Raw genomic sequence first — 14,526 nt, forward strand, 5'->3', positions numbered from 1 at the left:
ATTATGAGAATTGAGGAAAAAAATTAATATTCCCCACACAGATGCAGTCCAGTTCTTACTAACGAGACAGAAAACTGGGGGAATGAAAAAAGGGGGGAAAAATGCTTTCTGTTTCAGGAAGTATAGATGACTTTGGGTGAAGAAAGAAATTTTACTTAGTCCTGGCCACCAGGTCCTTTTTTGCCAGGCAAATTTCCAGCCACTCTTCCCTTAACCTGTAGCACTGTATGGGGTTATTGTGACCCAAGGGCAGGACCCAGGACTTGTGGAATCTCATACAATCGGCCTTGATTGATCGATCCAGCCTGTTCAGATCCATCTGCAAAGCCTTTCTGCCCTCCAGCAGATTAACACTCCCACTAAACTTGGTGTCATCTGCAAATCAGCTGAGGGCTCACTCAATGCCGTCATCCAGCTCATTGATAATGATGGGCCTTGCCCAGCTTTGGGAAGGGACCTTGACCTTGGCATGTGCAAAATTTATGAGCTCAGCAGTCCTCTGTTGACATGACCTGCAGATTGGCAGAGTGGTGGTTGCCAGGTGAGTCCAAGCCCAGCTCATTTTAAATGAAAATATCTTTGCTTACAGCCCTTCCTTCCTCCTCTTCCTTTCATGTAGGTCACCTTCTTTGCTTGACAGACCCTTGCAGTCCTTCTTCCTTCTTTCCATCCCCTCTACAGGCATTGCCTTGCCTGAGCACTGACCACACATAGCCTTTATGGCTCAGAGGCCAAGTAGTGAACACTAGCAAATCAGTGAGCACAAGATAAAAAAAGAGGTTGGAACCAGGTTGAAAGATGATGGCTCTGTTAGTTGCCAACTAGCTTGCTATCAGATGAATCATAGTTGAACTTGGGGGCCTTGCTAACACAATCAGTAATCCATCTGCTTTTTAGATGATGTTTTTCACCTGTCTGGATGCTCAAGTGACCTCTGTATTTCTGAGCTATCAGTGAAATACAGCTTCTGGGACCTAACCAATGTTGTTACCACCTCCCTGTGATAGGAGTAGACTTTCATTCCCTATGGAGCAATCCAAATTTGCCTCTAGAGTACATAGTTCAAGTGTAAGGCCCCAAAGTATACATGCCCACAGGCACATAGATTCCTGTGCCCTTGTTCAGATGGGATGTTGGGCTGGCCTGGCTGCCTTCTCAGCCCAGTACCTCCCCCGACCCTGCCCTGCAGCCCTGTGCTGCTGGAGCTGAAGGTCATCCGCTGCGAAGCCAGTGTGGGCGTGCCCGTGTCCCCCATGCACACATGCTAGCCCCAGTTCTCATGAGTTCGTCACTGTTGTGGCATACAGGAGGGTGCAAAGAAATTCCTGTGTTGCCCCACTGGTCTCCAATTTGCACAGCTGGTGTGGTTCCCCTCCCAGCAGGACTGAAGCCGCAGCCGGTCCCATTGGGACAGTGCTGGCAGAGAAAGAGCAGCAGGAGTTGGCTCCACCTGCATCCACAGCTCCGGGACAGGTTGCCTCTTCTGGGACACCTATTAGGAGCCTCTTCAAACACGCCCCCATGGAGGATGCCATCAGGTAGGCATGGGCCTGCAGTGCTTGTTTTCCTGCTTGTGTTTGGGAAAGACCACTCTTTGCTACAGTGTCACAGCTGTGCCTCGGCAGAAGGGATGCAGGCCAGGCAAACACTCAGTTTCAGATGTGAGAAGGCCCTGGGTACCTTGCACAGACATGGACCTTTTTGCTCAGCAGGTTTTCTCCCTGGCTGTACCAAGCCCTAGCTTTTGGTGGGTGCACCAGGCTAGGTGTAGAAGCAGCTTGAGAGGAGGTGGGAGGACGAGACTAAGGAGGGGACTTTTCTTGGGTAGTTCAGACTACGACACCTCCGAAGAGGCACAAGGACAGAGATGCAAAAGCCTCTGGTGCTGGCCCAATGCTCACCCTGCCATGGCAGTGGGAATTTTGCTACTGATGAGGTCAATGTGCTCCAGCCTACGGGGCCCACATCTTACCTGTAGGGTCTCCACAAGAGGGACAACCACAGTGCAACAGTATTCACAGGGGCATAATGGAAGAAAGACTAGATGGCTTTGGTGGATTTAGGTATTTATACACTGTGGCCCATCCTGTATGGCGATTAAAATAAACAGTATTTTTGTTTTCCCTTTTTTTCTCTACAGAGAGTGTAAAGACTCTTGTTTTGTAGAAGAGCATGGCTTGTGGTTCTGGGCAAGGAGTTCCCCAGAGCAGAACATGATAACTGAAATGAAATAGAATGAATGTATCAAAACCAAAGGATTTAATAAAATAAAACATCTCTTCCCCCTGCCCTCTGCCCCCTCCCCCCACTAAAACCTGTGTTAAAAATATGTAACTATACATTGGTTCAAAAGGGAGAGAAAACTCCTGGGGATACATGGTAACTTTTCAAAGCAATGAAATCCATTAGACAAAAGTATTTGGGGGATTGGATGGAATAGGCCAGGCAAGTTTTCTTTCCTTGGCTTCTCGGTTAAAAGCATCATAGGTGGAGTCTGTGGTGACACTTTTGGCCGTAGCTGGAATATCTGCAATACCAACATGATTTTTTTTTGCTATCCTGGAACTGGTGGTGATGGTGTATGCATTTCTTCTGTAGCATTTCATGGCAGACATGCAAAAAGTTTCTTTCATCCCCCTTCTGAAGTTTGCATTATAGATAGAGTAGAGGGTTGGCTTAGAGGCTGAGGAACTAAAAGAGATCCAGGTGATAGCCAGGAAAACCAAGGAACTCTTTCTATAGTCTGTTTCCTGTGTGTGCCACAGCTGTACTGTGTAGAAAGGGAGACAGGACAGGAGAAACATCGAGTTTAACATTAAGAACATCTTGATGGTTTTCACTTTTGTTCTTGGGACAATATTTGTTGTCCTTCTGACAGTCATTCCATCTGTGCCTATTCTCCAAATGTACTTAATGACTTTCTTGTAAAAGAGGATAATGAGAAGGGATGGGATCAAAAACACCACTGAGAGGTGGATGATACCGTAGACAGCTCCTTGCAAAGAATCAGGGAGAAAAAAGTTGCAGTGGTGGTCGCTGTTGGAGCCGTAGAGAAAACAAGCTGGTGATGCAAACAGAGCACCCCAGAGCCAAGAGGCCAGAATCATTTTCTTGGCTTTCTCCCTGGACACTTTGAAGCTCAGGGGGTAGACAATAGTGTAGAATCGATCCACACCTATGGAGAGAAGCACATGAATCTGGACTCCTGGGGTGAGGTACTGTATGTACCTTGCCAGCTTGCACATCCCATTCCCCAGGATCCACCTGCCATAGGTCAACTGAAGAAGCAGGAAGGGCGCACTCACAACAGTGGTGAGCAGGTCTGCACAAGCCATGGAGACCACAAAATAGTTGGTGGTAGATTGTGTCCTTCTGCTTCTGTGGATCACTAAGCAAACGAGGATGTTTCCCAAGATGGAAACCAGCCACAACACTCCCCAAACTATGCTGGCTGCTGCGATTTCCCCTGACCTCAGTCCATAGTCTAAGCGAGTGTGGTTCCTGCTTGAGCCAGGTCCTGTGGGTGGAGATTCTGTCATCTCATAGCCAGCAGGAGAGATGGAGGTTTCAGGATTGCTCATGTTCTGCAGCAGGATCAGTAAGGTAGGGAGAAAAAAAGGATTGCTGCTGTTATCCATGCTTTGGGCAAACTTGGCCATGTCTTTTGCTCAGTCTGCAGAAAGAGAGGAGAGAAAACATTGTTTTCAACAGCTCTGTGTGAAAAGCCCACTTTAACCAAAAAAGGAGAATTCTCAGTAGTATACCTTAATTTCAGAGAAACTGGCCAAAATATACACTGCATGGATGCTCACGTGACTTCTGTATTTCTGAGTTAACACTGAAATACAGCTCCTAGGACTGTACTGTAGCTGCTCTATTGTGTCAGGGGCACCCCACCCCATCCCCCAGCTGATACGTGGTGGCTGCTAGCCTTTCATGTCCATAGTTTTGTGCCTTACAGCCATGTCTGCCCCACCCCATGTCTGTTCCACATGTACCATGCCCCCATCCCTGCCTTGGTGGAGGGAAGGAGATGGGCAGGACTGGTTGGTCAACACATAGGGTCCCCAGGCAATGAGACACCTCAGGCCAGAGAAGTTTCTGGACCATCGCCATGTATGTCCACAAGCCCTGACCTGACCAGGTTATAAATGAGGCCCTCACTGGAAAGCATGTTTTTTGTGTGTTTTTTCTTGGACCAGCATGTCTGTGTGGGAAGCCCTTCCTTTGGGGTTGGGATGCCATCAAAGGAGACTTCTTGGGATTGAATTCCTTCACTACCAGCACCACCCTCTGAGAAGAAAGACAGGCCTTCAGCCTGTGTGCAAGCACAGGCACACTTGGGGTCACACTTTGGGTTCTTGTCTGCGGAGGAACAATATCCCCAATTGGTAACTTCAAACCTATAACCTGTTAATTGCTTGCAAATGAAAGTTTGTCTGAGTTATCTGTGTGAAATTGTTTTCCTATACCTTCATGATGGACACATCACAGAATGTGATAGTTATGACCTCCTATTTTGAGGAGCAAGAGACAAGAATGCATATATTGACAGAATTTCCAGTCTTCAATGTAGCTGGATGGTTGGGTTGTTCTTAACCTATTGAAAGGATAAAATGGGAAAATAGCTAATTTTAGTGGCTAGATGTATATCAATACCTTGCTGCAGTCTGATACCCTTTCAGTTATCATCTTGACATGCAAAACCTTTCACTCATTGGAAACAGAAGGTCTGTTTCTATAGGCATATTGTGAGAATGCTTAACTCCAGAGCTTGATACTATGCAAGATAAATGAGTATACAGTTAATGACCTGAAGATCAAAAGGTTCATCCTAGAGTCCAGGTGAACAAGCTTAAAAAGCCACCACCATCTTCCTTAGCTTTCCAAGTGATCCAAATTTCCAAGTTTTCTTTCTGATGTGTTTTTTTTTCAGCGCTTTGCTGATGCTTTTTGCTCTGACTACTCTAGCTCTGCCTCTATCACAAATTATTTTCCTCTTGTCTGCCTACTCGGGGGGATCCAGAAAGCTCAGAGCCACTGGATGAATTTGAGATCTTGCTACTGGAAGGCAGAAGGGCTCTGCAGAGGGATCTGGATAGACTTGACAGATGGGCTGATTCCAATGGGATGAAGTTCAACAAGACCAAGTGCCGGGTCCTGCACTTTGGCCACAACAACCCCCTGCAGCGCTCCAGGCTGGGCACAGAGTTGCTGGAGAGCAGCCAGGCAGAAAGGGACCTTGGGGTACTAATTGACAGGAAGCTCAGCATGAGCCAACAGTGTGCCCAGGTGGCCAAGAAGGCCAATGGGATCCTGTCCTGTATCAAAAATAGCGTGGCCAGCAGGACCAGGCCAGTGATCCTTCCCCTGTACTCAGCATTGCTATGGCCACACCTTGAGTGTTGTGTTCAGTTCTGGGCCCCTCAGTTCAGAAAGGATATTGAGGTGCTGGAGTGGGTCCAGAGAAGAGCAACAAGGCTGGTGAAGGGACTGGAGCACAAGTCCTATGGGGAGAGGCTGAAGGAGCTGGGGTTGTTTAGCCTGGAGAAGAGGAGGCTCAGAGGTGACCTCATCACTGTCTAGAACTACCTGAAGGGAAGTTCTAGCCATGTGGGGGTTGGTTTCTTCTCCCAGGCACTCAGCAATAGGACAAGGGGGCACGGGCTTAAGCTCGGCCAGGGGAAATTGGAGATCAGAAAAAAATTCTTTCCAGAGACAGTAATCAGGCATTGGAATGGGTTGCCCAGAGAGGGGGTGGATTCACCATCCCTAGAGATTTTTAAACTGAGATTGGGCATGGCACTGAGTGCCACGATCTGGTAAATGGACTGGAGTTCAACCAAGGGTTGGACTCGATGATCTCAGAGGTCTTTTCCAACCCAATCGATTCTATGATTCTACTTGCACTGTTATGCATGTCATTTCAATAATGCAGTGCAAAAAAATAATCAGATGTGGAAGAGGAAAAGATGTATTAATTGCCCGGTGTGGTTATAGAAAGTTATTTTCCCCTAGATTTTTAGACTAGGGTATTATTAGCTGCAATAATATGACGTTGTTTGTTTCATATGAACAGTCATGAGGTACAATCAGCTGCACAGCCCAGCCTTAAATTTAATGTGCTTGAAAATGCAGAGTGTGTTTGAGAGTAGCGCAGCACAGCTGCACAGACATGGCCAGTCTGCATAGCTGCAGCTGGGACCTCTCTCTGCTCTCCTCACACTGTGCCCAGCTGCTGACTCTGCTTCATCCTAAAGTAGGTCAATGCATGAGTCACCAGCGGGGCTCCCACAGTAGCTGGGCTTATTGAGCTTTTGCATGTGAGCAGTGTCTGGGAGCTGAGAATACTACTCAGGTGAACTTGGACTTGTAGCTGAAGCAGTTTGAGGCTAGTAACAACTGGGTTTTTTCAGTGGGTCTGGTTAAACAAAGAATATTTGCATGGCACCCTTATACCAAAATAACACTTGGGAACATCAGTAGTGAGACTGAGAAGTGAGTGTCATGGTAGTTGAGTTGTCAACTGCCTGCAGGGGGGTCCATCAGCTGTTCATGCTTTGTCCTTTGTCCCCTCTTCTGCTGGAGGGCTGTGGGTGCTGCCCAGCCTGGCCTTACCTTCCCTCTCATCCTTAATTGCCTTCCCTCACTGTATTCTTACTGCCTTTGCCTGGCAGATGATTCCTGATTTCTCAAAGAGCTCCTGCATGTCTTTTCACACTCTGTTTTGGGGGGATCTGCTCCCCTGGAGATATCCTGCTGTCATCAGCTGTTAGCAGGGCATTTGGGCTGCTGTCTCTGGCAGAGTGGCAGGGTGGATTGACAGTACAACAAATTCTGTATTAGAATTATTTGTAATAAAATAATACATGTGGAGCCTATTAACTAGATAGAAAATAACATTATGGGCTAATTTTCTTCCTTAATTTCTCTTCTTGCCATGCAGAAGTATATGTCATTTAAAATTAGCCAGCTGTACAAATTAAGCTTCATAGAAGAATTATCAGATAAAATTTCTTGTCCAGTACTGAAGAGTACTGGAAGTCTGGTACAAGATATGCAGACTTGCTAATACTGTTCTCATGATGTTTCTCCTTGTGGGCCAAATCTGCTCTCCATGTCTGCTCAGACTGGAAACATTTAGTTATGCAGGTGGGTAAAATCCAAAATAGTTCATAGGTTTGTGGTACTCAAAGTACTTTTTTTCCTGATGCATTTTACCTAAAAGTCGGCCCAATCACTATTTACTAGAGAACTCAGGTTACCTGCAAACATGCCTTTGGAAAGACAGGAATTCAGCAGCCCTGGCAGGGAACAGTATGTGACTGACTCAGAGATGTGTATGGAGAGCTAACTAGTGGATGCCTACAGAGAAAGGAGAATAGCAAGAGATGTATCCAGCTATCTTGTGTTCGAGCTTTGCTAGCAGAGGAAGCAACACATGAATGCGAGAGGCCATCCCATGTGTCACCCTTCACCAGAGATTGTTCTTGTGTTGAGAGGTAGAGTATCTGGTTATGTGGCTCCAGAGGTGGTGGTTTCCTCACTGATTAAAACAGAAGAGTACAACAGAGTACTACTATGTGCAAGTAGTACTATATGTTGTTATGTTGTTATTATTTCTTCCCTGGAAAAATCAAAGTCATTCAGCATATTGCTCACGAGATACAAGTGGTAAGTACAGGTACAAGTGCAGCTATAGGGAGTTCAACTAACTTGAGCCTAGGCTTTATCTAGTTGTACAGCAATTACTTGTTTTATTTTTTTTTAACAAATGCTATCTGATTAATCAATGAGCTCTGAGGTTCCTGCATTCCTGGTCACAGATAATTTTTCCTTCAAATGGACCAGAAGCTGATTTCTTTCACATTACAGGATCTCTATTCAAGCCTATTTTCCCTAGGTGGCATTGAATTCAGAATCATGGCCTGATTGAGCATGAAGAACTTTAGAATCTATGGTCCAACATACATTTTTTTTTCCATAGGCAAGTCCGTTATTTATAGTGGAGACTTGAACTCTGGATTATAAATAATGTTCCAAAAGTAAATATGACCATGTCAGCTCAGCATTTGCACAACTCTGGATGGGTCTAGGATGCAAATACCTGGGGTTTCTGTAACTTGCTACATTACTTGTCCTCAATCTTCGTGTTCCTGTTTACTTCATTGTTTACTGAAATAAGTTTTAAGTGTTAGAGCACCATTCAACTCACAAATATCAGATCTGCAAAAAACATATGTAAAAAACATATCTGTCATCTCCTTCTGCCTTGCAGGTCAATAAGCAGAAATTTAGAAACACAAAAAGTAAAAATTACATATAGCAAATATATGAGGCCTGGTTACATTTTGAGTTATCAAAAATGCTTTTATTAATTTTCTCTCACATTGTCTTTTAAACATTTTAGAGTGGGAATCCTTTTAAAGATGATATAAGGAGTTTCTGTATTTCTGTTTTAAAATCTGCTTTATGTACATTTGCTTGGGAAATGAGAGGACGTGAAATTACTCATAATTATCAAAGAGGGATTTGCTGGTGCCACAGTTCCATTTTATTGACCTTAATTTGCAGTTTGGAAACCAAATCACTCCATTTTCAGGATTTTCCCTTTGGATTGATAGCTAACTCTCTAAAATAGATCTGTTACTTAGAGACTAAATATCTGAGCCACAAGAGCTTCAGTGAATCACTGCCATATATACTTTGCTGTTGCATAAAACCTATATGGCATAGTTCCTATGTGTTTACATGTTTACTGTTCTATCTAAAAATGCAGTGTTCATTGCAATTTGGAAGAGCAGAACCTAATAAGATTCACAGAAGAACACAATAAATATTTTGTTGTTTTGTTTTATGATTAATCAAAAGAATAAACACTTTGTTTCCCAACTAGTGTTTTTCAGGATTAAAAAGGTAGCTAAAGAATGTGATCATTATACATTACTTGACCTAACACTAGCAGAGGAGCTTTTTAATTCAACATATTTTACCTCTCTGCATTATAACTGCAAAACACCAGGCAAACATTGGCCCAGCAAATTATTTCAAAAGCATTAAGCTGGTCATTTACTCCATAAACTTGTCCCTCTGAAGAGTGTCTTGGGAATGGCTGCCAGATTGGAAGAGAAATGCTTCATCGAGCTGAGTTTAATCAACATTAGAAGTGTGCATAAATTGAATCAGAATGGGTGAGGGAGGGCTTTTGTCTGCCTGTAAGGTGCTAGAAGGTGACACTCATCCCTTCCTAAATTCAAATTAACTACTCTGTGTGTGCATTGTCTCAGTGTAAAAATCCCTTTCTAGAAGAGAACAGTCTTTTAATCTCTATCTGTCTCTTGTTATGCAGAGATGACTGTGTGCATATTAAGGCCGTTTAGTACTTCTGTTTGCAGTGAAGGAATGCGGATACACATGCTTTTGTAAGCACCCCATTTCCCTGCCAATTATTTTCTCTGGTCCAGTGCTCATAAAAATGCTCAGCTGTTTGCCCTGTTCCTCTTAGAAAGATTTTTCTCTTCTCTGGGCAGCTTTTCTGAGCAAAGCCCAAAAATCCCTTGACTTGTTCCTCACTCTCTGCATTCCTGTGCATGGGGTTAGAGAACATCTGCTCCTATTTTATCAGGAGAATAATGGGGTTTGAATGCAGTAAAACTTTTGACATCCATGCCCATATCTGCTGTCTGCTCCCTAGTTTTACCCAGAAGGTGGAGATTCTTACTCTGCAGCATGGGTAACTGAAGATGACATGACTGTGGATGGGTTCATGGATGAAGCTTTCAGTGCTGGTATGGACACAGTTCAACTTATAGTAAAAGCTTCTGGTCTGAACTGATTGTGTAAGCTGATGTATGTTATTGCATCTTATATCAGGATCTGATGGCCCAGCCTATACTGCAGGGTGAGGTCATGGAAGCAGGAAATATGGATGGAATCAAATAAAAGTAGGAAGTGTTTTAATTTCCAGCATATCTGCAGAATATATGTTATATTTGGCTACTGCATGAGCATGAATCTAAACAAGATTTTTCTGCTGTATGCCTGAGGAAATTAAGTGCAACTAGGCAGCCTCTTTGCCATCAACCTTCACTGTCTCTTCAAGTTCTTTCCTGAGTATTTTAACAAGGTACTAAAACTGAAGACAAGGATGTACTGCAACACTTGCTGGGATTAGGATCAATTTACATTTCTTGTACTGGCTGCTAGAGAAAGAATCCTTTCTCAGCTTCATTCTTTTAACTTACCTTAGTAATGGATGAGACACACAGTAACTAACTAGAACAAGAACAGGGTCCATCTATTGCTTCTGGATCTGTCAGCTCACATCTGGAGTGACTACTCTGGCTGCAGACCCTTAGCACTGGTTTCAGGGCAAATCCATGAGGCATAACTTTGATGAACAAGCAGGATTCAAACCCATATATAAGTCACAAGTCACTTTGTATTGGCTTAGTCTCCTTAATAGACATTGCCCTCTCTTGAAACTCATTGTGGTCTTAAAGGTTCTGGGAGGAATGTCATTTTCCTCCATCTGAAGTCAATGATTTTTCTCATGTATTTACTGTGGGTTAAGACTGACATGCAGGTAGTCATTATAGGTCTATTAACCTGGGATGAGTTGCTAAGACCCAGTAATTATTCATGCACCTAAACCTAAGACGTTTATTCTCTGTTGGCAGGGAGAAGGAGCCCTTACTGTAACCGTAGATTTCACTTATACCCAACATCATGGTCTAGTTCAGAGACAGATAGTCATAAAATATGAGCCAGATTTGTGCTCAATGCTACCCAGAGTGCAGGAACAGCTGTCTCTCTTCAACTAGGGCTCTGCTGAAGGACACATGGAATTTGCAATACTCAGATCTGTAGAAAGGAGGCTTTTCTGGAGAAACAGACAGAGTCACTTGCAGTGATAAGTTATTCCTTCAATAGCTGTAGATTTTCCATCAGGCCCAGGCAGAACACAAACATCCTTCCACAGACCCAGGCTGTGCCAAAAGAGTTGTTGGGTTTGCCATGACCTTTGGACTACCTATTCTTTCCATCTGTCTCCTCTCCTCCTGTCCACAGCCTGGTCTGGATAATCATAGGAGACATACAGAGAATGGTGCTCTGGCTACTACCTCATGAGCAAAACAATTGCAACATACTGTTTACAAACAATTACACAATGGTTATGAGTCTCCTGTTACAGATGTAGCTCTTCTTCCCCAAAAGAAAGACACAGAGGTTTAAGTGTCTCAAAGCTTTCTTCTATCTTCCTGGTGCTGTGACTAGTATGCAAAACTCCAGATTAGCACCATTCTAAAAATGGTGGCAGAACCCAGATCTGTGCCCAGTGTGATTCTGTGGCCATGAAAAAGTGGGACCAAGAAGAAGGAGGACTGATCTAATTTCCAAGTCTGCTGTCAAAATAGGTTCCTCCGACTGGAATTGTCCAGGAAGTGGATAGAGAAGCTTGAAATAAGACTTTGGAGGCTTCTTTTCCTCCTTAATGGGGATTGAGTTTGTCCTTGGGCATGGCTAGGCTTTCCTGATTCAGTGGTAAAAAAATAAATGCTCTCTCCCACGTGCTTGTATGAATTTTTGGCAGCACCAGGTTCTGCCCACAACACACTCTTCTGCTTGATGTGAGAAACAGTGCTTACCACGGCTGGTTTGCCATGGTGAGTGCTGACAGAGAAGTGGTGGTGAATCTCATGCTTGGCTGATTTTTCTGCCCATCTCTTGGATATTCTCACCCTCTTCCCACTGAGTGTCTTCTCCCCCACAGAGAAAATGCGCCAGCAGCTATAGTGAGGACTTCAGCAGCTTAGCTCACCCTCTCACTGTCAGTGAGCCCAAGTTGCTTTTGTATGGAAAGGTCATGTCAAAAGGAATTCTCGATATTTAATCTTGCAAAAACTGCTTTCTCAATACACAAAAAGTTAATATGGCAATGGGATTTTTGCACTGGTACCAGCATTTGTGCTGCAATGTGAGAGAGTCTGTCATATTTCTCTTGACTCTTCTCAGTAACATGGAACTGTGATCACATGATACAGGTCACCTGTGCCAGACACAGAGAGTGGGGTAGCAGTCTGGCTAATAATTAGCACTCCCAGAGATCTTACTATGCTTCCAGGAGGACTTATCTGATAGGAATAAGAGGAGGAGACCTGAATAAGCAATAACATTCCCATGGGCCTCTGCATTTCATAATCTGCCTGTACTAGCTTTGTTGGAGAAACTGGAAGGCTGAAGGCAAAGCCCATAGTTAAGATGGAAATGCTTGATGTGGAGATGATTGTGGGAAGGGGTTTTCTCAGCTGAGCTAGGCTCAGAGTGGACAAAAGCAGCCTAGAAGAAGCCACTGAGGCAAGGTGTCAGCTTGCTGATAAACCCTGAACTGGAGATGTCTTTGTGGACAAGGTGCCTGCCAGTTGCAAGAACTGTGTTGGCTGCCTCTCAGAGGGAAAGTCTAGTGAATTGTGGAAGATCCTCAAATGAAGAAGTTCCAAGCGCACAAGCTCTGTGCCATGTTTTGGTGCTGGGAGAACTGTGTTTGAGGTGGGGAGGGTGAACAGACTCCACTTGAGTATATTAGGCGTTTATCCTGCACTCTCTGATTGAAGTTGTTCTCTAAATTGTTAAACAACTGAGAGGATGTCTGATGGGACTGCAAAGGAAAATGCAGATGGAGATCATATGATGTGACCCAGATGGGGGAATTGCACTGCACAGCTTTGGAAAGAGAGGCTTCACAGGAGAACTGCAGGAGAGTAAGAGTCTACAAGCTGTAACATAAGGAGCAGAGCTTCCCAAATGGGTCTAAGGTGTAGAAATTCCTCCCTTTACTGACTCATCTGAGACCAGCATGCTTAAAATAAATCATAAATCAAGGTTACTCATAAATCAAGTTTCAAAAAAAATCCATATTTAGACACCCAAATAAAGACTAGCTTTTAAGAATGCTTCTGGGTTTGCAACCAGTTTTTCTGCTAGCCAAGCCACTTGTTTAAGTGATTAATGGTGACCTTAACAACAAGTCTTCAAGAACCACATTTTAAAATCTTTGCCAGAAAGAACTGGTTATGAATCCTGTCTCATACATGTCTTTTGAAAGCAGAATCCAGCTTTACTTCTCCATTACTCTGTGGAGCCAACATAGTGTTTGACATGCTGGAAGCCAGCTGGATAAAGGAGAAATATGGCTCTGGTTTCTTAGAGAGTATGTGCCTGAATTAGCAAAACCAGAATAGCCCTTTCCAATACTAGCTACAGATAAGCAAAGATTGCTGTGCTTGTGGTGTTTCCCTAAGCAGCTGCATCCAGGCACCCACACAGAAAAAGGGAGATAATGCATTTGAAAAGGATTATTTCAAATTGATGACTGAAAAAAAAAATGAAAGCAGCTGTTTTAGAAGAAAGAAGAAGCTGCTTGAATGTATCTAGAGACAGAAAAAACCAGATGAGCAGATTGGTCTGCCCCACTACTGTAAAAGTAATTTTCTGCTTTCATTGAACTGATGATTGTTTCAAACAAATAAGTAGCATAATTGAAAAGTAATTATTATAGATACAGAAAGATATATTTGTATAGGAAATATAGGGAGTTATTCTGCAGTAATTCACATCTCTGCTTTCAGCAGACTTAGCTTTAAAATTTAAGCTCCACAGAACATTTTCTCCTGAGGAGTGAATCCTCCTTGACAAACCCCAAGGGTCTTAAATGCATGGAAGTAAATATACATAAATTACTGGAAAAGCTTATCTTGTTTGTCTCCGCAGGGAGAACTACCCCTTTAGCTATAGCAGTGTTCAGCACAGCACTGTGCATCCACATACCTGCTCCAAAGCATAGTCCCAGAGGCGCTGGTCTCCTCCTTGTTCTGCTTGCTATCCCAAGTGAGGGCACCTCTGGGAAGGTCCCAGTCCTAGTGGGAACCACGGGGTATCGTCGCATCTGTAGCTATCTCTGCCCGGATGTTTGCAAAGCTGCTTGAGGGAGAGGGAAGGGGTATTCTACCCGTCTTCTTTAACGGAAGAAAAAATGACGTTTCGCAGGGTTGGCTGCTGCTCAGTTCCTTTCTGTGTCATATGGGATGCGGATCATGTGGCTGTCCCTCACCAGGACCCAGCTGCCCGGGGCCGTCCTTCCGCCGCCCCGTCGGGGCTGTGGGGGGCGGGTCCCATCAGCACCACGGGCAGCGCCCGCGCCCCGACGGGGCGGCCGCCGCGCTGCTGTCCCGCGTGTCCCCGGCCCCGCAAGCCTTCCTGGGGCGCAGGGAGGGCACCCGGGGGCTGGGCCGCTCCCCGGCCTGCGGCGGGGCTCGGCTGCCGGCGCTGACGTCCCGGTTGCCATGGCGAGGCGCGGCGGCTGAAGAGGATGCTTTTCTCCCACGATGGTCGCCATGGGACCCCGCCAATTGAAAGAAACGAAGCGAATGAATAAGGCGAAGGAGGTGGAGAGAATATTTAATTAGCGTCCTCTGGGAATTTGTGTTCCCTTTTTTTTTTTTTAATTTTAAATTCCCATGTGGATAC

The 14,526-nt window shown here is 44.6% G+C and overlaps 1 protein-coding gene across 1 annotated transcript; it reads right to left on the reverse strand.

The window, feature by feature from the left end:
- Positions 1-2,320: 2,320 nt before the first annotated feature.
- GPR19 (G protein-coupled receptor 19) lies at positions 2,321-14,320 on the reverse strand. Its single transcript, XM_071549784.1, has 2 exons — positions 13,828-14,320; positions 2,321-3,673 (listed from the first exon to the last, which is right to left on the reverse strand). Exon 2 carries the CDS (start codon positions 3,657-3,659, stop codon positions 2,406-2,408), a length of 1,254 nt encoding a protein of 417 aa, XP_071405885.1. The 5' UTR covers positions 3,660-3,673; positions 13,828-14,320; the 3' UTR covers positions 2,321-2,405.
- Between the last annotated feature and the right edge of the window lie 206 nt (positions 14,321-14,526).

Source organism: Pithys albifrons, chromosome 3 (assembly GCF_047495875.1).
Source record: "Pithys albifrons albifrons isolate INPA30051 chromosome 3, PitAlb_v1, whole genome shotgun sequence".
NCBI lineage: Eukaryota > Metazoa > Chordata > Aves > Passeriformes > Thamnophilidae > Pithys > Pithys albifrons.